We start from the raw sequence: 23668 nt of genomic DNA, 5'->3' as shown, positions 1-23668 counted from the left end.
TGCTGTCCCCTAATATAGACACCTAGAGCCTTCTACAGAGCCCTCTCTCTAGCCCTGTTGTCCCCCAATATAGTCACCTAGAGTCTTCTACAGAGCCCTCTCTCTAGCCCTGTTGTCCCCTAATATAGTCACCTAGAGCCTTCTACAGAGCCCTCTCTAGCCCTGCTGTCCCCCAATATAGACACCTAGAGCCTTCTACAGAGCCCTCTCTCTAGCCCTGTTGTCCCCCAATATAGTCACCTAGAGCCTTCTACAGAGCCCTCTCTCTAGCCCTGTTGTCCCCTAATATAGTCACCTAGAGCCTTCTACAGAGCCCTCTCTCTAGCCCTGCTGTCCCCCAATATAGACACCTAGAGCCTTCTACAGAGCCCTCTCTCTAGCCCTGTTGTCCCCCAATATAGTCACCTAGAGTCTTCTACAGAGCCCTCTCTCTAGCCCTGTTGTCCCCTAATATAGTCACCTAGAGCCTTCTACAGAGCCCTCTCTCTAGCCCTGTTGTCCCCTAATATAGTCACCTAGAGCCTTCTACAGAGCCCTCTCTCTAGCCCTGCTGTCCCCTAATATAGACACCTAGAGCCTTCTACAGAGCCCTCTCTCTAGCCCTGCTGTCCCCCAATATAGTCACCTAGAGCCTTGTACAGAGCCCTCTCTCTAGCCCTGTTGTCCCCTAATATAGTCACCTAGAGCCTTCTACAGAGCCCTCTCTCTAGCCCTGTTGTCCCCTAATATAGTCACCTAGAGCCTTCTACAGAGCCCTCTCTCTAGCCCTGCTGTCCCCTAATATAGACACCTAGAGCCTTCTACAGAGCCCTCTCTCTAGCCCTGCTGTCCCCCAATATAGACACCTAGAGCCTTCTACAGAGCCCTCTCTCTAGCCCTGTTGTCCCCTAATATAGTCACCTAGAGCCTTCTACAGAGCCCTCTCTCTAGCCCTGCTGTCCCCCAATATAGACACCTAGAGCCTTCTACAGAGCCCTCTCTCTAGCCCTGTTGTCCCCCAATATAGACACCTAGAGTCTTCTACAGAGCCCTCTCTCTAGCCCTGTTGTCCCCTAATATAGTCACCTAGAGCCTTCTACAGAGCCCTCTCTCTAGCCCTGTTGTCCCCTAATATAGTCACCTAGAGCCTTCTACAGAGCCCTCTCTCTAGCCCTGCTGTCCCCTAATATAGACACCTAGAGCCTTCTACAGAGCCCTCTCTCTAGCCCTGCTGTCCCCCAATATAGACACCTAGAGCCTTGTACAGAGCCCTCTCTCTAGCCCTGCTGTCCCCTAATATAGTCACCTAGAGCCTTCTACAGAGCCCTCTCTCTAGCCCTGCTGTCCCCCAATATAGACACCTAGAGCCTTCTACAGAGCCCTCTCTCTAGCCCTGTTGTCCCCTAATATAGTCACCTAGAGCCTTCTACAGAGCCCTCTCTCTAGCCCTGTTGTCCCCTAATATAGTCACCTAGAGCCTTCTACAGAGCCCTCTCTCTAGCCCTGTTGTCCCCCAATATAGTCACCTAGAGCCTTCTACAGAGCCCTCTCTCTAGCCCTGCTGTCCCCCAATATAGTCACCTAGAGCCTTCTACAGAGCCCTCTCTCTAGCCCTGCTGTCCCCTAATATAGTCACCTAGAGCCTTCTACAGAGCCCTCTCTCTAGCCCTGTTGTCCCCCAATATAGTCACCTAGAGCCTTCTACAGAGCCCTCTCTCTAGCCCTGTTGTCCCCTAATATAGACACCTAGAGCCCTCTCTCTAGCCCTGTTGTCCCCCAATATAGACACCTAGAGTCTTCTACAGAGCCCTCTCTCTAGCCCTGTTGTCCCCCAATATAGACACCTAGAGTCTTCTACAGAGCCCTCTCTCTAGCCCTGCTGTCCCCCAATATAGTCACCTAGAGCCTTCTACAGAGCCCTCTCTCTAGCCCTGTTGTCCCCTAATATAGACACCTAGAGTCTTCTACAGAGCCCTCTCTCTAGCCCTGTTGTCCCCCAATATAGTCACCTAGAGCCTTCTACAGAGCCCTCTCTCTAGCCCTGTTGTCCCCCAATATAGACACCTAGAGCCTTCTACAGAGCCCTCTCTCTAGCCCTGCTGTCCCCCAATATAGTCACCTAGAGTCTTCTACAGAGCCCTCTCTCTAGCCCTGTTGTCCCCCAATATAGACACCTAGAGCCTTCTACAGAGCCCTCTCTCTAGCCCTGTTGTCCCCTAATATAGTCACCTAGAGCCTTCTACAGAGCCCTCTCTCTAGCCCTGCTGTCCCCTAATATAGACACCTAGAGCCTTCTACAGAGCCCTCTCTCTAGCCCTGTTGTCCCCCAATATAGACACCTAGAGCCTTCTACAGAGCCCTCTCTCTAGCCCTGCTGTCCCCTAATATAGTCACCTAGAGCCTTCTACAGAGCCCTCTCTCTAGCCCTGCTGTCCCCTAATATAGTCACCTAGAGCCTTCTACAGAGCCCTCTCTCTAGCCCTGCTGTCCCCCAATATAGACACCTAGAGTCTTCTACAGAGCCCTCTCTCTAGCCCTGCTGTCCCCTAATATAGTCACCTAGAGTCTTCTACAGAGCCCTCTCTCTAGCCCTGTTGTCCCCCAATATAGTCACCTAGAGCCTTCTACAGAGCCCTCTCTCTAGCCCTGCTGTCCCCCAATATAGTCACCTAGAGCCTTCTACAGAGCCCTCTCTCTAGCCCTGTTGTCCCCCAATATAGTCACCTAGAGCCTTCTACAGAGCCCTCTCTCTAGCCCTGTTGTCCCCCAATATAGACACCTAGAGCCTTCTACAGAGCCCTCTCTCTAGCCCTGCTGTCCCCCAATATAGACACCTAGAGCCCTCTCTCTAGCCCTGTTGTCCCCTAATATAGTCACCTAGAGCCTTCTACAGAGCCCTCTCTCTAGCCCTGCTGTCCCCTAATATAGACACCCTAGAGCCTTCTACAGAGCCCTCTCTCTAGCCCTGCTGTCCCCTAATATAGACACCTAGAGTCTTCTACAGAGCCCTCTCTCTAGCCCTGCTGTCCCCTAATATAGTCACCTAGAGCCTTCTACAGAGCCCTCTCTCTAGCCCTGTTGTCCCCTAATATAGTCACCTAGAGTCTTCTACAGAGCCCTCTCTCTAGCCCTGTTGTCCCCCAATATAGACACCTAGAGCCTTCTACAGAGCCCTCTCTCTAGCCCTGCTGTCCCCTAATATAGTCACCTAGAGTCTTCTACAGAGCCCTCTCTCTAGCCCTGCTGTCCCCTAATATAGACACCTAGAGTCTTCTACAGAGCCCTCTCTAGCCCTGCTGTCCCCTAATATAGTCATCTAGAGCCTTCTACAGAGCCCTCTCTAGCCCTGTTGTCCCCTAATATAGTCACCTAGAGTCTTCTACAGAGCCCTCTCTCTAGCCCTGTTGTCCCCCAATATAGACACCTAGAGCCTTCTACAGAGCCCTCTCTCTAGCCCTGTTGTCCCCTAATATAGACACCTAGAGCCTTCTACAGAGCCCTCTCTAGCCCTGCTGTCCCCTAATATAGACACCTAGAGCCTTCTACAGAGCCCTCTCTCTAGCCCTGCTGTCCCCCTAATATAGACACCTAGAGTCTTCTACAGAGCCCTCTCTCTAGCCCTGTTGTCCCCCAATATAGACACCTAGAGTCTTCTACAGAGCCCTCTCTCTAGCCCTGCTGTCCCCCAATATAGTCACCTAGAGTCTTCTACAGAGCCCTCTCTCTAGCCCTGCTGTCCCCAATATAGACACCTAGAGTCTTCTACAGAGCCCCTCTCTCTAGCCCTGCTGTCCCCCAATATAGTCACCTAGAGCCTTCTCAGAGCCCTCTCTCTAGCCCTGCTGTCCCCTAATATAGTCACCTAGAGTCTTCTACAGAGCCCTCTCTCTAGCCCTGTTGTCCCCCAATATAGACACCTAGAGCCTTCTACAGAGCCCTCTCTCTAGCCCTGTTGTCCCCCAATATAGACACCTAGAGCCTTCTACAGAGCCCTCTCTCTAGCCCTGCTGTCCCCCAATATAGACACCTAGAGTCTTCTACAGAGCCCTCTCTCTAGCCCTGCTGTCCCCTAATATAGTCACCTAGAGTCTTCTACAGAGCCCTCTCTCTAGCCCTGTTGTCCCCCAATATAGACACCTAGAGTCTTCTACAGAGCCCTCTCTCTAGCCCTGTTGTCCCCTAATATAGACACCTAGAGCCTTCTACAGAGCCCTCTCTCTAGCCCTGCTGTCCCCTAATATAGACACCTAGAGCCTTCTACAGAGCCCTCTCTCTAGCCCTGTTGTCCCCCAATATAGACACCTAGAGCCTTCTACAGAGCCCTCTCTCTAGCCCTGCTGTCCCCTAATATAGTCACCTAGAGTCTTCTACAGAGCCCTCTCTCTAGCCCTGTTGTCCCCCAATATAGACACCTAGAGCCTTCTACAGAGCCCTCTCTCTAGCCCTGCTGTCCCCCAATATAGACACCTAGAGCCCTCTCTCTAGCCCTGTTGTCCCCTAATATAGTCACCTAGAGCCTTCTACAGAGCCCTCTCTCTAGCCCTGTTGTCCCCTAATATAGACACCTAGAGTCTTCTACAGAGCCCTCTCTCTAGCCCTGTTGTCCCCTAATATAGTCACCTAGAGCCTTCTACAGAGCCCTCTCTCTAGCCCTGCTGTCCCCCAATATAGTCACCTAGAGTCTTCTACAGAGCCCTCTCTCTAGCCCTGCTGTCCCCCAATATAGTCACCTAGAGCCTTCTACAGAGCCCTCTCTCTAGCCCTGCTGTCCCCCAATATAGACACCTAGAGCCTCCTACAGAGCCCTCTCTCTAGCCCTGTTGTCCCCCAATATAGACACCTAGAGCCTTCTACAGAGCCCTCTCTCTAGCCCTGCTGTCCCCCAATATAGTCACCTAGAGCCTTCTACAGAGCCCTCTCTCTAGCCCTGTTGTCCCCCAATATAGTCACCTAGAGCCTTCTACAGAGCCCTCTCTCTAGCCCTGCTGTCCCCTAATATAGTCACCTAGAGCCTTCTACAGAGCCCTCTCTCTAGCCCTGCTGTCCCCCAATATAGTCACCTAGAGCCTTCTACAGAGCCCTCTCTCTAGCCCTGTTGTCCCCTAATATAGACACCTAGAGCCTTCTACAGAGCCCTCTCTCTAGCCCTGCTGTCCCCTAATATAGACACCTAGAGCCTTCTACAGAGCCCTCTCTCTAGCCCTGCTGTCCCCTAATATAGTCACCTAGAGTCTTCTACAGAGCCCTCTCTCTAGCCCTGCTGTCCCCCAATATAGACACCTAGAGTCTTCTACAGAGCCCTCTCTCTAGCCCTGTTGTCCCCCAATATAGACACCTAGAGTCTTCTACAGAGCCCTCTCTCTAGCCCTGTTGTCCCCTAATATAGTCACCTAGAGTCTTCTACAGAGCCCTCTCTCTAGCCCTGTTGTCCCCCAATATAGACACCTAGAGCCTTCTACAGAGCCCTCTCTCTAGCCCTGCTGTCCCCCAATATAGACACCTAGAGCCTTCTACAGAGCCCTCTCTCTAGCCCTGTTGTCCCCTAATATAGTCACCTAGAGTCTTCTACAGAGCCCTCTCTCTAGCCCTGCTGTCCCCCAATATAGACACCTAGAGCCTTCTACAGAGCCCTCTCTCTAGCCCTGCTGTCCCCCAATATAGACACCTAGAGTCTTCTACAGAGCCCTCTCTCTAGCCCTGTTGTCCCCCAATATAGTCACCTAGAGTCTTCTACAGAGCCCTCTCTCTAGCCCTGCTGTCCCCCAATATAGACACCTAGAGCCTTCTACAGAGCCCTCTCTCTAGCCCTGTTGTCCCCTAATATAGTCACCTAGAGCCTTCTACAGAGCCCTCTCTCTAGCCCTGCTGTCCCCCAATATAGACACCTAGAGCCTTCTACAGAGCCCTCTCTCTAGCCCTGCTGTCCCCCAATATAGACACCTAGAGCCTTCTACAGAGCCCTCTCTCTAGCCCTGTTGTCCCCTAATATAGTCACCTAGAGCCTTCTACAGAGCCCTCTCTCTAGCCCTGCTGTCCCCTAATATAGTCACCTAGAGCCTTCTACAGAGCCCTCTCTCTAGCCCTGCTGTCCCCTAATATAGTCACCTAGAGCCTTCTACAGAGCCCTCTCTCTAGCCCTGCTGTCCCCTAATATAGACACCTAGAGCCTTCTACAGAGCCCTCTCTCTAGCCCTGTTGTCCCCTAATATAGTCACCTAGAGCCTTCTACAGAGCCCTCTCTCTAGCCCTGCTGTCCCCTAATATAGACACCTAGAGCCTTCTACAGAGCCCTCTCTCTAGCCCTGTTGTCCCCCAATATAGACACCTAGAGCCTTCTACAGAGCCCTCTCTCTAGCCCTGTTGTCCCCCAATATAGACACCTAGAGCCTTCTACAGAGCCCTCTCTCTAGCCCTGTTGTCCCCTAATATAGTCACCTAGAGCCTTCTACAGAGCCCTCTCTCTCTAGCCCTGCTGTCCCCCAATATAGTCACCTAGAGTCTTCTACAGAGCCCTCTCTCTAGCCCTGCTGTCCCCTAATATAGACACCTAGAGCCTTCTACAGAGCCCTCTCTCTAGCCCTGCTGTCCCCTAATATAGACACCTAGAGCCTTCTACAGAGCCCTCTCTCTAGCCCTGCTGTCCCCTAATATAGTCACTTAGAGTCTTCTACAGAGCCCTCTCTCTAGCCCTGTTGTCCCCTAATATAGTCACCTAGAGCCTTCTACAGAGCCCTCTCTCTAGCCCTGCTGTCCCCTAATATAGTCACCTAGAGTCTTCTACAGAGCCCTCTCTCTAGCCCTGTTGTCCCCTAATATAGTCACCTAGAGCCTTCTACAGAGCCCTCTCTCTAGCCCTGTTGTCCCCTAATATAGTCACCTAGAGCCTTCTACAGAGCCCTCTCTCTAGCCCTGTTGTCCCCTAATATAGTCACCTAGAGTCTTCTACAGAGCCCTCTCTCTAGCCCTGCTGTCCCCTAATATAGACACCTAGAGCCTCCTACAGAGCCCTCTCTCTAGCCCTGTTGTCCCCTAATATAGACACCTAGAGCCTTCTACAGAGCCCTCTCTCTAGCCCTGCTGTCCCCCAATATAGACACCTAGAGCCTTCTACAGAGCCCTCTCTCTAGCCCTGCTGTCCCCCAATATAGTCATCTAGAGTCCAGACATCATAGGAGTCTTCCCTGGCTCCGTCCTTCCTTCCATTCTTCCTTCCATCTCCCTTCCTTCTTGTTCATTCATTCATTTCCTTCCTTTCTTCATTCCTTCCCTTCTTCTGTTCAGCCTCTCCATCTTTCCTGCTTTCTTCCCTACCTCACTTTCTCCTTCCTTCCTTCCTTCCTTCCTTCCTTCCTTCCTTCCTTCCTTCCTTCCTTCCTTCCTTCCTTCCTTCCTTCCTTCCTTCCTTCCTTCCCTCCATAGTTCCAACTCTGAATAGATCTGTCCCCCTTCACCCTGATGTGAAGGATGTGATTTATTTGTGTATTAGTGTGTGTTAAGCTGTTGAGGACACACTCGCTCTTGCGTGGAGGTATGTGTGTGTGTGTGTGTGTGTGTGTGTGTGTGTGTGTGTGTGTGTGTGTGTGTGTGTGTGTGTGTGTGTGTGTGTGTGTGTGTGTGTGTGTGTGTGTGTGTGTGTGTGTGTGTGTGTGTGTGTGTGTGTGTGTGTGTGTGTGTGAGACAGGCCTAGTGATTATCAGTGATTCCTTGACAAATGAGGTGTGTATGGTGCTCCCCAGCCCTTCCATTGCTGTGTGACCCTATCTGACCAACTCAACAGCTAGTTAAACACTCACCCATGTAGATCGGAGGACGCCAGTGTTTTCAAGGACTTATCCCGAGCAGTTTGTCCAAGTTGTGCTGGACTGGTCATGGAAACATCCTGGCACGTTATCGCCCTTTAACTCTTAACTTTTCTAAAAGTATGAATACAGTCTGCACGGTAATTATTCTCTCCAAATTAGTTCGTAATACTACCACTCATTTTGGTAACGCAATTCCCCTTTGTTTATTTAATGGGAATACATTATCGCCTCTTTATCATGGGTATTACAGCATCTGTGTTCTGCAGCTAGTGGAACTACTTCTTACGTTCCTAGAGGGGTTAAATGTGGAAGACACATTTCAGTTGAAGGCATTCAGTCGTACAACTGACTAGGTATCCCCCCTTTCCCTTTACAACTGACTAGGTATCCCCCTTTCCCTTTACAACTGACTAGGTATCCCCCTTCCCTTTACAACTGACTAGGTATCCCCCCTTTCCCTTTACAACTGACTAGGTATCCCCCTTTCCCTTTACAACTGACTAGGTATCCCCCCTTTCCCTTTACAACTGACTAGGTATCCCCCTTTCCCTTTACAACTGACTAGGTATCCCCCTTTCCCTTTACAACTGACTAGGTATCCCCCTTTCCCTTTACAACTGACTAGGTATCCCCCTTTCCCTTTACAACTGACTAGGTATCCCCCCTTTCACATTACAACTGACTAGGTATCCCCCTTTCCCTTTACAACTGACTAGGTATCCCCCTTTCCCTTTACAACTGACTAGGTATCCCCCTTTCACATTACAACTGACTAGGTATCCCCCTTTCCCTTTACAACTGACTAGGTATCCCCCCTTTCCCTTTACAACTGACTAGGTATCCCCCTTTCCCTGTACAACTGACTAGGTATCCCCCCTTTCCCTTTACAACTGACTAGGTATCCCCCTTTCCCTTTACAACTGACTAGGTCTCCCCCCTTTCCCTTTACAACTGACTAGGTATCCCCCCCTTTCCCTTTACAACTGACTAGGTATCCCCCTTTCCCTTTACAACTGACTAGGTATCCCCCTTTCCCTTTACAACTGACTAGGTCTCCCCCTTTCCCTGTACAACTGACTAGGTATCCCCCTTTCCCTTTACAACTGACTAGGTATCCCCCTTTCCCTGTACAACTGACTAGGTATCCCCCTTTCCCTTTACAACTGACTAGGTATCCCCCTTTCCCTTTACAACTGACTAGGTATCCCCCTTTCCCTTTACAACTGACTAGGTATCCCCCTTTCCCTTTACAACTGACTAGGTATCCCCCTTTCCCTGTACAACTGACTAGGTATCCCCATTTCCCTTTACAACTGACTAGGTATCCCCATTTCCCTTTATCAACTGACTAGGTATCCCCCTTTCCCTTTACAACTGACTAGGTATCCCCCTTTCCCTTTACAACTGACTAGGTCTCCCCCCTTTCCCTGTACAACTGACTAGGTATCCCCCTTTCCCTTTACAACTGACTAGGTATCCCCCTTTCCCTTTACAACTGACTAGGTATCCCCCTTTCCCTTTACAACTGACTAGGTATCCCCCTTTCCCTATACAACTGACTAGGTATCCCCCTTTCCCTTTACAACTGACTAGGTATCCCCCTTTCCCTTTACAACTGACTAGGTATCCCCCCTTTCCCTTTACAACTGACTAGGTATCCCCTTTCCCTTTACAACTGACTAGGTATCCCCCCTTTCCCTTTACAACTGACTAGGTATCCCCCTTTCCCTTTACAACTGACTAGGTATCCCCCTTTCCCTTTACAACTGACTAGGTATCCCCCTTTCCCTTTACAACTGACTAGGTATCCCCCTTTCCCTTTACAACTGACTAGGTATCCCCCTTTCCCTTTACAACTGACTAGGTATCCCCCTTTCCCTTTACAACTGACTAGGTATCCCCCTTTCCCTTTACAACTGACTAGGTATCCCCCTTTCCCTTTACAACTGACTAGGTATCCCCTTTCCCTTTACAACTGACTAGGTATCCCCCTTTCCCTTTACAACTGACTAGGTATCCCCCTTTCCCTTTACAACTGACTAGGTATCCCCCTTTCCCTTTACAACTGACTAGGTATCCCCCTTTCCCTATACAACTGACTAGGTATCCCCCTTTCCCTTTACAACTGACTAGGTATCCCCCTTTCCCTATACAACTGACTAGGTATCCCCCCTTTCCCTTTACAACTGACTAGGTATCCCCCTTTCCCTTTACAACTGACTAGGTTTCCCCCTTTCCCTTTACAACTGACTAGGTATCCCCCTTTCCCTATACAACTGACTAGGTACCCCCCTTTCCCATACAACTGACTAGGTATCCCCCTTTCCCTTTACAACTGACTAGGTATCCCCCCTTTCCCTTTACAACTGACTAGGTATCCCCCCTTTCCCTTTACAACTGACTAGGTATCCCCCTTTCCCTTTACAACTGACTAGGTATCCCCCTTTCCCTTTACAACTGACTAGGTACCCCCTTTCCCTTTACAACTGACTAGGTATCCCCCTTTCCCTGTACAACTGACTAGGTATCCCCCTTTCCCTTTACAACTGACTAGGTATCCCCCCTTTCCCTTTACAACTGACTAGGTATCCCCCCTTTCCCTGTACAACTGACTAGGTATCCCCCTTTCCCTTTACAACTGACTAGGTATCCCCCCTTTCCCTTTACAACTGACTAGGTATCCCCCTTTCCCTTTACAACTGACTAGGTATCCCCCTTTACAACTGACTAGGTATCCCCCTTTCCCCTTTACAACTGACTAGGTATCCCCCTTTCCCTTTACAACTGACTAGGTATCCCCCTTTCCCTTTACAACTGACTAGGTATCCCCCCTTTCCCTTTACAACTGACTAGGTATCCCCCTTTCCCTTTACAACTGACTAGGTATCCCCCCTTTCCCTTTACAACTGACTAGGTATCCCCCTTTCCCTTTACAACTGACTAGGTATCCCCCTTTCCCTTTACAACTGACTAGGTATCCCCCTTTCCCTTTACAACTGACTAGGTATCCCCCTTTCCCTTTACAACTGACTAGGTATCCCCCTTTACAACTGACTAGGTATCCCCCTTTACAACTGACTAGGTATCCCCCTTTCCCTTTACAACTGACTAGGTATCCCCCTTTCCCTTTACAACTGACTAGGTATCCCCCTTTCCCTTTACAACTGACTAGGTATCCCCCGTTCCCTTTACAACTGACTAGGTATCCCCCTTTCCCTTTACAACTGACTAGGTATCCCCCTTTCCCTTTACAACTGACTAGGTATCCCCCTTTCCCTTTACAACTGACTAGGTATCCCCCTTTCCCTTTCCAACTGACTAGGTATCCCCCCTTTCCCTTTACAACTGACTAGGTATCCCCCTTTCCCTTTACAACTGACTAGATATCCCCCTTTCCCTTTACAACTGACTAGGTATCCCCCTTTCCCTTTACAACTGACTAGGTATCCCCCTTTCCCTTTACAACTGACTAGGTATCCCCCTTTCCCTTTACAACTGACTAGGTCTCCCCCTTTCCCTTTACAACTGACTAGGTATCCCCCTTTCCCTTTACAACTGACTAGGTATCCCCCTTTCCCTTTACAACTGACTAGGTATCCCCCCTTTCCCTTTACAACTGACTAGGTATCCCCCTTTCCCTTTACAACTGACTAGGTATCCCCCTTTCCCTTTACAACTGACTAGGTATCCCCCTTTCCCTTTACAACTGACTAGGTATCCCCCTTTCCCTTTACAACTGACTAGGTATCCCCCTTTCCCTTTACAACTGACTAGGTATCCCCCTTTCCCTTTACAACTGACTAGGTATCCCCCTTTCCCTTTACAACTGACTAGGTATCCCCCTTTCCCTTTACAACTGACTAGGTATCCCCCCTTTCCCTTTACAACTGACTAGGTATCCCCCCTTTCACATTACAACTGACTAGGTATCCCCCTTTCCCTTTACAACTGACTAGGTATCCCCCCTTTCCCTTTACAACTGACTAGGTATCCCCCTTTCCCTTTACAACTGACTAGGTCTCCCCCCTTTCCCTTTACAACTGACTAGGTCTCCCCCCAGTTTCTCTAACGATGGCTCAAGGTTCTCTAACGTTGCACTAACATTCCTGTCCAGTCTCTCTGTTTCACCCCATAGGTCTATCCAGGCTAATGTTTCCGCAACGTTCCTCTCCACTCTCTCTAACGTTCCCTCAACATTGTCCCCCCCAAGGTTCATCAATGAGACGGAGCAGAACATGGGTCCACCGGGCCAGGCCAAGCAGTGCCAGCTCCGGACCTTCCTGACCTACTACATCAACGACCTGTTCCTGCACCAGGTCAGAACAGAGATCAACAAGGAGATCCAGGCCGTCAGCAAGACAGCAGATCCACTGAAAGTCCTGGCTAGTGCTGATACTATGAAGGTCCTGGCGGTGCAGAGGCCCCTGCTGCAGGTGAGGGGGGCCGGGAACACATACTCACAGGACACACACACACACACACACACACACACACACACACACACACACACACACACACACACACACACACACACTCGCAGGACGGACACACACACACTCGCAGGACATGCATATTCACAAATGGGTACATAATGTGATATGGTAAACATGGAAATCATACAACTGTCTGTGTGGACACGCATGCTTACTTACTTCTGCTCATACTTTGTTTCCTGTTCACAACCTGTTCACAAGATCAACATTCTTCTTCATTTATATTTTGGTGTAGATTTACATTTGAGTCATTTAGCAGACTCTTATACAGAGACTTCCAGTTCGTTCATCAGTCAGTATACGGACAGGTAATAGTTTCCTTTGGACTCTGTGAGGTTTCAGCAGCCACCTCTCTCTCTCTCTCTCGTTCTCTCTCTCGCTCTCTCTTTCGTTCTCTCTCTCACTCACACATTTTCTCACACACACACACACACACACACACACACACACACACACACACACACACACACACACACCACACACACACACACAGTGATACTTGGCACCCACCTATCTCACAGAATCATAATTGTGTCTGAAACAGCATTTGATTCTCCCTGACCCTGTAGAAGCAGTTAATTGGTGGTTATAGAACACACACACACACACACACACACACACACACACACACACACACACACACACACACACACACACACACACACACACCCTCCCAAACCCCGGTACCCATTTCCTCCAGCACAGGAAGTGGGCCTATCATCTCCATGGATACCACTTACTGCGCATGCTCACCTGGCTCCTCCCCTATTAAAGATGAGATCAATCACTTCTCACAACAATGTGTTCCCCAGATCAGATATGTAACAGTGGATGTTGCATCTATGCATCTCAAAGCTAGTCTCCGTGAATACTCTACAGTAGTGTATAAAGAATTAGTCTTATACGGCCGTATGCCTACACATTGACCTTTACCATAAATACCCACGCTGTTGATTCTTCTTCAGTGTCTACCTGCATGTTTAGGCTGTAGCTATAATGTGTGTATGCTTCCGTGAGTGTTTGTGTATATCTGTTTCTTTGTGTGTGTGTGCGTGTGTGCGTGTGACTGCGTATATTTGTGCGTGCACCTGTTTTAGTCAATTAGTCCTGTAAGAGAGAGTTATTTAGTACAGAGATGGTGAAGTGCCATCTAGAATACAGAGATGGTGAAGGGCCATCTAGAATACAGAGATGGTGAAGGGCCATCTAGAATACAGAGATGGTGAGGGGACATCTAGAATACAGAGATGGTGAGGGGACATCTAGAATACAGAGATGGTGAAGGGCCATCTAGAATACAGAGATGGTGAAGGGCCATCTAGAATACAGAGATGGTGAGGTGCCATCTAGAATACAGAGATGGTGAAGGGCCATCTAGAATACAGAGATGGTGAGGGGCCATCTAGAATACAGAGATGGTGAGGGGCCATCTAGAATACAGAGATGGTGAAGGGCCATCTAGAATACAGAGATGGTAAGGGGACATCTAGAATACAGAGATGGTGAGGGGCCATCTAGAATACAGAGATGGTGAAGGGCCATCTAGAATACAGAGATGGTGAGGGGACATCTAGAATACAGAGATGGTGAAGTGCCATCTAGAATACAGAGATGGTGAGGGGCCATCTAGAATACAGAGATGGTGAAGGGCCATCTAGAATACAGAGATGGTGAGGGGCCATCTAGAATACAGAGATGGTGAAGGGCCATCTAGAATACAGAGATGGTGAGGGGCCATCTAGAATACAGAGATGGTGAGGGGCCATCTAGAATACAGAGATGGTGAGGGGACATCTAGAATACAGAGATGGTGAGGGGCCATCTAGAATACAGAGATGGTGAGGGGCCATCTAGAATACAGAGATGGTGAGGGGCCATCTAGAATACAGAGATGGTGAAGGGCCATCTAGAATACAGAGATGGTGAAGGGCCATCTAGAATACAGAGATGGTGAGGGGCCATCTAGAATACAGAGATGGTGAAGGGCCATCTAGAATACAGAGATGGTGAGGGGCCATCTAGAATACAGAGATGGTGAAGGGCCATCTAGAATACAGAGATGGTGAGGGGCCATCTAGAATACAGAGATGGTGAGGGGCCATCTAGAATACAGAGATGGTGAGGGGACATCTAGAATACAGAGATGGTGAGGGGCCATCTAGAATACAGAGATGGTGAAGGGCCATCTAGAATACAGAGATGGTGAGGGGCCATCTAGAATACAGAGATGGTGAGGGGACATCTAGAATACAGAGATGGTGAGGGGCCATCTAGAATACAGAGATGGTGAAGGGCCATCTAGAATACAGAGATGGTGAGGTGCCATCTAGAATACAGAGATGGTGAGGTGCCATCTAGAATACAGAGATGGTGAGGTGCCATCTAGAATACAGAGATGGTGAAGGGCCATCTAGAATACAGAGATGGTGAAGGGCCATCTAGAATACAGAGATGGTGAAGGGCCATCTAGAATACAGAGATGGTGAAGGGCCATCTAGAATACAGAGATGGTGAAGGGCCATCTAGAATACAGAGATGGTGAAGGGCCATCTAGAATACAGAGATGGTGAAGGGCCATCTAGAATACAGAGATGGTGAGGGGCCATCTAGAATACAGAGATGGTGAAGGGCCATCTAGAATACAGAGATGGTGAGGGGCCATCTAGAATACAGAGATGGTGAGGGGCCATCTAGAATACAGAGATGGTGAGGGGACATCTAGAATACAGAGATGGTGAGGGGCCATCTAGAATACAGAGATGGTGAAGGGCCATCTAGAATACAGAGATGGTGAGGGGCCATCTAGAATACAGAGATGGTGAGGGGACATCTAGAATACAGAGATGGTGAGGGGCCATCTAGAATACAGAGATGGTGAAGGGCCATCTAGAATACAGAGATGGTGAGGTGCCATCTAGAATACAGAGATGGTGAGGTGCCATCTAGAATACAGAGATGGTGAGGTGCCATCTAGAATACAGAGATGGTGAAGGGCCATCTAGAATACAGAGATGGTGAAGGGCCATCTAGAATACAGAGATGGTGAAGGGCCATCTAGAATACAGAGATGGTGAAGGGCCATCTAGAATACAGAGATGGTGAGGGGCCATCTAGAATACAGAGATGGTGAAGGGCCATCTAGAATACAGAGATGGTGAGGGGACATCTAGAATACAGAGATGGTGAGGGGCCATCTAGAATACAGAGATGGTGAGGGGCCATCTAGAATACAGAGATGGTGAGGTGCCATCTAGAATACAGAGATGGTGAGGGGCCATCTAGAATACAGAGATGGTGAGGGGCCATCTAGAATACAGAGATGGTGAAGGGCCATCTAGAATACAGAGATGGTGAAGTGCCATCTAGAATACAGAGATGGTGAGGTGCCATCTAGAATACAGAGATGGTGAAGGGCCATCTAGAATACAGAGATGGTGAAGGGCCATCTAGAATACAGAGATGGTGAAGTGCCATCTAGAATACAGAGATGGTGAGGTGCCATCTAGAATACAGAGATGGTGAGGGGCCATCTAGAATACAGAGATGGTGAGGGGCCATCTAGAATACAGAGATGGTGAAGGGCCATCTAGAATACAGAGATGGTGAGGGGCCATCTAGAATACAGAGATGGTGAGGTGCCATCTAGAATACAGAGATGGTGAGGGGCCATCTAGAATACAGAGATGGTGAGGGGCCATCTAGAATACAGAGATGGTGAGGGGCCATCTAGAATACAGAGATGGTGAGGGGCCATCTAGAATACAGAGATGGTGAAGGGCCATCTAGAATACAGAGATGGTGAGGGGCCATCTAGAATACAGAGATGGTGAGGGGCCATCTAGAATACACGTGGCCCTCCGAGTGAGTTAAATCTAAGGGTAAGATACATTATGAGGGATCTGTCACCAGAAATGTTTCTTTGTGTGTCTGTATTTGTTTTTATTATGGATCCCCATTAGCTGCTGCCAAAGCATCAGCTACTCTTCCTGGGGTCCTGCAAAATTAAGGCAGTTTATACAATTTTAAAAAACATAACAATACATTCACAGACTTCACAACACACTGTGTGCCCTCAGGCCCCTACTCCACCACTACCACATATCTACAGTACAAAATCCATGCGTATGTGTGTGTTTAGTACGTATGTTAATGTGTGTGTGTGTGCACGAGCGCATGCATCTCAGTATGAGAGAAAGAGAGAAAGAGAGAGAGAGAGAGAGTGAATGACAGAGTAGCTATGTTGCCATTAACATGTTCAGTGATTTTTGTTTTTACATTTAGAAAGTTTGCATAGAAAATACATGTCGGCTGGATGTAATGATGTCGGCTGGATGTAATGATGTCAGCTGGATGTAATGATGTCAGCTGGATGTAATGAAGTCGGCTGGATGTAATGAAGTCGGCTGGATGTAATGATGTCGGCTGGATGTAATGATGTCGGCTGGATGTAATGATGTCGGCTGGATGTAATGATGTCGGCTGGATGTAATGATGTCAGCTGGATGTAATGATGTCAGCTGGATGTAATGATGTCGGCTGGATGTAATGATGTCGGCTGGATGTAATGCAGTCGGTTGGATGTAATGCAGTCGGTTGGATGTAATGCAGTCAGCTGGCTGTAATGCAGTCAGCTGGATGTAATGCAGTCGGCTGGCTGTAATGCAGTCAGCTGGCTGTAATGCAGTCAGCTGGATGTAATGAAGTCAGCTGGATGTAATGCAGTCAGCTGGATGTAATGACGTCGGCTGGATGTAATGATGTCGGCTGGATGTAATGAAGTCGGCTGGATATAATGCAGTCAGCTGGAGGTAATGATGTCAGCTGGATGTAATGATGTCGGCTGGATGTAATGAAGTCGGCTGGATGTAATGCAGTCGGCTGGATGTAATGATGTCGGCTGGATGTAATGATGTCGGCTGGATGTAATGATGTCGGCTGGATGTAATGATGTCGGCTGGATGTAATGAAGTCTGCTGGATGTAATGATGTCAGCTGGATGTAATGAAGTCTGCTGGATGTAATGATGTCAGCTGGATGTAATGAAGTCGGCTGGATGTAATGAAGTCAGCTGGATGTAATGAAGTCTGCTGGATGTAATGATGTCGGCTGGATGTAATGAAGTCGGCTGGATGTAATGAAGTCGGCTGGATGTAATGCAGTCGGCTGGATGTAATGCAGTCGGCTGGATGTAATGCAGTCGGCTGGATGTAATGAAGTCGGCTGGATGTAATGACGTCGGCTGGATGTAATGACGTCGGCTGGATGTAATGACGTCGGCTGGATGGAAGGAAGTCGGCTGGATGTAATGAAGTCGGCTGGATGTAAGGAAGTCGGCTGGATGTAAGGAAGTCGGCTGGATGTAAGGAAGTCGGCTGGATGGAAGGAAGTCGGCTGGATGGAAGGAAGTCGGCTGGATGGAAGGAAGTCGGCTGGATGGAAGGAAGTCGGCTGGATGGAAGGAAGTCGGCTGGATGTAATGAAGTCGGCTGGATGTAATGCAGTCGGCTGGATGTAATGAAGTCGGCTGGATGTAATGAAGTCGGCTGGATGTAATGAAGTCGGCTGGATGTAATGCAGTCGGCTGGATGTAATGCAGTCGGCTGGATGTAATGATGTCGGCTGGATGTAATGCAGTCGGCTGGATGTAATGCAGTCGGCTGGATGTAATGCAGTCGGCTGGATGTAAGGAAGTCGGCTGGATGTAAGGAAGTCGGCTGGATGTAATGATGTCGGCTGGATGTAATGCAGTCGGCTGGATGTAATGCAGTCGGCTGGATGTAAGGAAGTCGGCTGGATGGAAGGAAGGAAGTCGGCTGGATGGAAGGAAGGAAGTCGGCTGGATGGAAGGAAGTCGGCTGGATGTAATGAAGTCGGCTGGATGTAAGGAAGTCGGCTGGATGTAAGGAAGTCGGCTGGATGTAAGGAAGTCGGCTGGATGTAAGGAAGTCGGCTGGATGTAAGGAAGTCGGCTGGATGTAAGGAAGTCGGCTGGATGTAAGGCAGTCGGCTGGATGTAAGGAAGTCGGCTGGATGTAAGGAAGTCGGCTGGATGTAAGGAAGTCGGCTGGATGTCAGGAAGTCGGCTGGATGTCAGGAAGTCGGCTGGATGTCAGGAAGTCGGCTGGATGTCAGGAAGTCGGCTGGATGTCAGGCAGTCGGCTGGATGTAACGCAGTCGGCTGGATGTAACGCAGTCGGCTGGATGTAACGCAGTCGGCTGGATGTAACGCAGTCGGCTGGATGTAAGGAAGTCGGCTGGATGTAAGGAAGTCGGCTGGATGTCAGGAAGTCGGCTGGATGTCAGGAAGTCGGCTGGATGTAACGCAATCGGCTGGATGTAACGCAGTCGGCTGGATGTAACGCAGTCGGCTGGATGTAACGCAGTCGGCTGGATGTAACGCAGTCGGCTGGATGTAAGGCAGTCGGCTGGATGTAAGGCAGTCGGCTGGATGTAAGGCAGTCGGCTGGATGTAAGGCAGTCGGCTGGATGTAACGCAGTCGGCTGGATGTAGTGATGTCATACCAACAACAACAGAAACGATAGTGTCTAATACAACAGTGGTTGAAGCGTTACTCATTAATACATTACAGCCAGTGTGCTCTACCACCTCTCAGGTAGCTTGTGAAAACCAGCATGGATAGAATGCAATAATTGACTAATATTTGCCATATTGTAATAATTCTCATGTCATCATCATTTATTCGAGAACACTGTTTCCATCATCAGTTGTCGCAATAAAGAAAGTTTGACCCCAGAAAATCCACCCCTGTCGAACAGATGACAATGTTGTTAATCTTTAGAACATTTCTCCAACTGTACATCTGCCATTCATTGCACTTGCATTTGACGGAGAACCTGGGTCAATTGAAACCTGTCTGTCTCTGTCTGTCTCTGTCTGTCTCTGTCTGTCTCTGTCTGTCTCTGTCCGTCTCTGTCCGTCTCTGTCCGTCTCTGTCCGTGTGTCTGTATGCCAGTGTGCCAGTGTGTCTGTGTGCCAGTGTGTCTGTGTGTGTGTGCCAGTGTGTCTGTGTGTGTGTGCCAGTGTGTCTGTGTGCCAGTGTGTCTGTGTGCCAGTGTGTCTGTGTGCCAGTGTGTCTGTATGCCAGTGTGTCTGTGTGTATGCCAGTGTGTCTGTGTGTATGCCAGTGTGTCTGTGTATATGCCTGTGTGTCTGTGTGTATGCCTGTGTGTCTGTGTGTATGCCTGTGTGTCTGTATGCCTGTGTGTCTGTGTGTATGCCAGTGTGTGTCTGCCCCTCTGTCTTTGTTAGCTCTCCATTCATAGTGAGAGAACACTGACAGTTCATTACAGCTCCTGGCTCGGAGTTCACTGGCGTTTGTTTACGATTATGACTTCTCCTTAACGAGGACTGCGGCATCTTGCTAATTACACTGCTAGGCTAATGAGCCTCTCTCCAGTTAGTGGGAGCTCCATAAAACGCTCCTTTTGTTTGGGGTTTTGGCTTTTTTAATTACGCCAATCAAAGAGGCCTGCCTGCTCCTTCCTCTACTGCCAGATACGCACATACAAGACCCAGGCCCTCTTGCTGTGCATGCGCACGTGTGTGTCTGTGTGCGTGAGAAGTCCGACCGATCCCCACCGCGTCCTGGCGGCTGGTTGGTCTCAGTGTGACAGCGGCCCACTACTTTTGATGGGCTGCTCCAGTCCTTAGTGCTCCCTGCTCACTCAAGATGGCAGGTGGCTTTACGGAGGAAAGAGACTGAAGGAGACGACGTCCCACCGCTGTCACTTACCAGAGGTGGACAGCTATAGAACAATACATCCTTCTGTATCAGTGTTTTAAAGGGAAGCTGCTGTAGGTTAAAGGAGCTGTTCTAGTTGTTTACATCATCACATTCCTGTTACGTGTTGGGTCTTTCTCAGGCCTTATGTAGATGGGAAATGGTGCATGCCTGCTGTTTGGGGGGGGTGTCCATGCATGCGCACACGCAAGTGTGTTCCCACAGCAGGTGTTCTAAGAGTGGGGCCACACCACTGGCACTTGAACCAGTGGGCTGAAGGGACAGAGACATGTTGCTACACTACATTAAACACACTCACTCTACCTTGGCTGCCATCACACAGGAAACGGCAGGGGACCCCATTTATAGGTGCACCTGCCATCCACTCCACCACAACACACATGTATGTACATGAGGTTAGGGGAAGGCAGTAGTGGACATACCTGGCGGACACACAGAGTGGGTTGCTGTGTTTTGGGCTTGGAGGGGAGATGTTGCTCCATCCAGACTCACATACAGCTGTGTAGCATTGTCATGAGGAGATGTTCTGTACCCCCACACTGTAGCGTTAGCTGTTACCATATAGGACAACACACCCTGGGATATCACGGGACGCCGTGGTTAAATAAAGGTCACTATTAGAGATTTACTTCTTTACCTTTCTAGACGATTTGATACGTTATCTAGAGACATGGGTTCTGATACCATACAGGAACCATACGTTATCTATAGACATGGACTCTGATACCATACAGGAACCATACATTATATATAGACATGGACTCTGATACCATACAGGAACCATACATTATCTATAGACATGGGCTCTGATACCATGCAGGAACCATACGTTATCTAGAGACATGGGCTCTGATACCATACAGGAACCATACATTATCTATAGACATGGGCTCTGATACCATACAGGAACCATACGTTATCTATAGACATGGGTTCTGATACCATACAGGAACCATACGTTATCTATAGACATGGGCTCTGATACCATACAGGAACCATAACGTTATCTATAGACATGGGTTCTGATACCATACGTTATCTATAGACATGGGTTCTGATACCATACAGGAACCATACGTTATCTATCTAGAGACATGGACTCTGATACCATACAGGAACCATACATTATCTATAGACATGGACTCTGATACCCTACAGGAACCATACATTATCTATAGACATGGGCTCTGATACCATACAGGAACCATACGTTATCTATCTAGAGACATGGGCTCTGATACCATACAGGAACCATACGTTATCTATAGTCATGGGCTCTGATACCATACAGGAACCATACGTTATCTAGAGACATGGGCTCTGATACCATACAGGAACCATACGTTATCTATAGACATGGGTTCTGATACCATACAGGAACCATACATTATCTAGAGACATGGGCTCTGATACCATACAGGAACCATACGTTATCTATCTAGAGACATGGGTTCTGATACCATACAGGAACCATTTGTTATCTATAGACATGGGCTCTGATACCATACAGGAACCATACGTTACCTATCTAGAGACATGAGTTCTGATACCATACAGGAACCATACATTATCTATAGACATGGGCTCTGATACCATACAGGAACCATACGTTATCTAGAGACATGGGTTCTGATACCATACAGGAACCATACGTTATCTATCTAGAGACATGGGCTCTGATACCATACAGGAACCATACGTTATCTATCTAGAGACATGGGCTCTGATACCATACAGGAACCATACGTTATCTATAGACATGGGCTCTGATACCATACAGGAACCATACGTTATCTATAGACATGGGTTCTGATACCATACGTTATCTATAGACATGGGTTCTGATACCATACAGGAACCATACGTTATCTATCTAGAGACATGGACTCTGATACCATACAGGAACCATACATTATCTATAGACATGGACTCTGATACCCTACAGGAACCATACATTATCTATAGACATGGGCTCTGATACCATACAGGAACCATACGTTATCTATCTAGAGACATGGGCTCTGATACCATACAGGAACCATACGTTATCTATAGACATGGGCTCTGATACCATACAGGAACCATACATTATCTATAGACATGGGCTCTGATACCATACAGGAACCATACGTTATCTATAGACATGGGCTCTGATACCATACAGGAACCATACGTTACCTATCTAGAGACATGAGTTCTGATACCATACAGGAACCATACGTTATCTATAGACATGGGTTCTGATACCATACAGGAACCATACGTTATCTATAGACATGGACTCTGATACCATACAGGAACCATACGTTATCTATAGACATGGGCTCTGATACCATACAGGAACCATACGTTATCTATAGACATGGGCTCTGATACCATACAGGAACCATAACGTTATCTATAGACATGGGCTCTGATACCATACAGGAACCATACATTATCTATAGACATGGGCTCTGATACCATACAGGAACCATACATTATCTAGAGACATGGGCTCTGATACCATACAGGAACCATACGTTATCTATAGACATGGGCTCTGATACCATACAGGAACCATACGTTATCTATAGACATGGGCTCTGATACCATACAGGAACCATACGTTATCTATAGACATGGGCTCTGATACCATACAGGAACCATACGTTACCTATCTAGAGACATGAGTTCTGATACCATACAGGAACCATACGTTATCTATAGACATGGGTTCTGATACCATACAGGAACCATACATTATCTATAGACATGGGCTCTGATACCATACAGGAACCATACGTTATCTAGAGACATGGGCTCTGATACCATACAGGAACCATACGTTATCTATAGACATGGGCTCTGATACCATACAGGAACCATACGTTATCTATAGACATGGGCTCTGATACCATACAGGAACCATACGTTATCTATAGACATGGGCTCTGATACCATACAGGAACCATACATTATCTAGAGACATGGGCTCTGATACCATACAGGAACCATACGTTATCTATAGACATGGGCTCTGATACCATACAGGAACCATACGTTATCTATAGACATGGGCTCTGATACCATACAGGAACCATACGTTATCTATAGACATGGGTTCTGATACCATACAGGAACCATACATTATCTAGAGACATGGGCTCTGATACCATACAGGAACCATACGTTATCTAGAGACATGGACTCTGATACCATACAGGAACCATACGTTATCTATAGACATGGGTTCTGATACCATACAGGAACCATACATTATCTATAGACATGGGCTCTGATACCATACAGGAACCATACGTTATCTAGAGACATGGGCTCTGATACCATACAGGAACCATACGTTATCTATAGACATGGGCTCTGATACCATACAGGAACCATACGTTATCTATAGACATGGGCTCTGATACCATACAGGAACCATACGTTATCTATAGACATGGGCTCTGATACCATACAGGAACCATACATTATCTAGAGACATGGGCTCTGATACCATACAGGAACCATACGTTATCTATAGACATGGGCTCTGATACCATACAGGAACCATACGTTATCTATAGACATGGGCTCTGATACCATACAGGAACCATACGTTATCTATAGACATGGGTTCTGATACCAT

The 23668-nt window shown here is 48.3% G+C and overlaps 1 protein-coding gene across 1 annotated transcript in view; it reads left to right on the top strand.

Annotated features, from left to right (window-relative positions):
- Positions 1–23668, top strand: part of LOC106609610 (exocyst complex component 4) — an 816839-nt gene that overhangs the window by 686794 nt on the left and 106377 nt on the right. Inside the window, exon 11 of the mRNA XM_045700059.1 lies at positions 11992–12214. Within this exon, the coding sequence (XP_045556015.1) occupies positions 11992–12214 (223 nt within the window). The remainder of the gene's footprint in view (positions 1–11991; positions 12215–23668) is intronic.

The sequence above is a fragment of the Salmo salar genome, chromosome ssa17, assembly GCF_905237065.1.
Source record: "Salmo salar chromosome ssa17, Ssal_v3.1, whole genome shotgun sequence".
NCBI lineage: Eukaryota > Metazoa > Chordata > Actinopteri > Salmoniformes > Salmonidae > Salmo > Salmo salar.
This window is presented reverse-complemented; position numbering and strand designations above follow the sequence as displayed.